The 871-nt window shown below is 54.1% G+C and overlaps 1 protein-coding gene across 1 annotated transcript in view; it reads right to left on the reverse strand.

Moving 5' to 3' along the window:
- Positions 1-381: 381 nt before the first annotated feature.
- LOC104395726 (LIM homeobox transcription factor 1-alpha-like) overlaps positions 382-871 on the reverse strand; it is a gene marked incomplete at its 5' end in the record, with an annotated part of 4,430 nt that continues 3,940 nt past the window's right edge. The window contains one exon of the mRNA XM_010005455.1: positions 382-536. Within this exon, the coding sequence (XP_010003757.1) occupies positions 382-536 (155 nt within the window). The remainder of the gene's footprint in view (positions 537-871) is intronic.

Raw genomic sequence — 871 nt, forward strand, 5'->3', positions numbered from 1 at the left:
AATTGTCTCCCAGTTGTCCAAAGATGCTTGAAAAGCAGCTGGGGTGGGAGGAGGGCTTGGAATTCCAAGAGGAACATCACGATCTTGGCAGGAAAGAAATGCTCAAAAGCTTAAACATTGGACAAATTCCTAAACTTACATCTAAACAACATCATTCCATCCATCCAGAAAGAAGGAGAGAGGTGATCCAACCTCCTTCAGGCTGGGAAAAGTCTCCATGAATTCGTGCTGGTGGGACCTCGTTGCCTCCTCCATCGTGCAGTGCTTGAGGAACATCTCTGAAGGTCTCAGTCTTGCTTCTTCTCCCTCCACCTCCTCCTCCTGAGTTTGAAGCAGCATCCATCCCGAGATCCTTGGGAAGAGCTGGAAGCTTTTCCATGGTCAGGATGTGAAGTAGGAGCTCTGCATGGAGTAGAGTCGGTCAATGGGGTTGCCCACACGGGCTTGGAGAAGGTTGGCTTCAGGTGTGGACATCAGGCAGTCCCCCAAGTGGCTCAGGCTGTCGTTGTCCATGTCGTGGAAAACTCCTTCAGAGTCTGGAAATGGCAGGGAAAGGGATAGGGTGGGAATGTGGTGGGAGCTGGAGCACAGGAGAAAGGTGAGGACCATGGTCCACCTGGGCATCAGGCCTGGGAGGAGGTGACCCCCGTAGGAGCAGAATCATGGAATAATGGAATTGGTTTGGTTGGAGAAAACCTTGAGGATCATCCAGTCCAACTATGACCCCCAACCCTGCCAAGGCCACCACTGCCCCATGTCCCTCAGCACCATCTCCAGGGCTTGGAAACCCCTCCAGGGATGGGGACTCCCCCCCTGCCCTGGGCAGCCTGGGCCAGGCCCTGACAACCCTTGCCAGGCAGGAATTGTTCCC

The sequence above is a fragment of the Chaetura pelagica genome, unplaced genomic scaffold, assembly GCF_000747805.2.
Source record: "Chaetura pelagica isolate M959 unplaced genomic scaffold, ChaPel_1.0 scaffold389, whole genome shotgun sequence".
Classification (NCBI taxonomy): Eukaryota; Metazoa; Chordata; class Aves; order Apodiformes; family Apodidae; genus Chaetura; species Chaetura pelagica.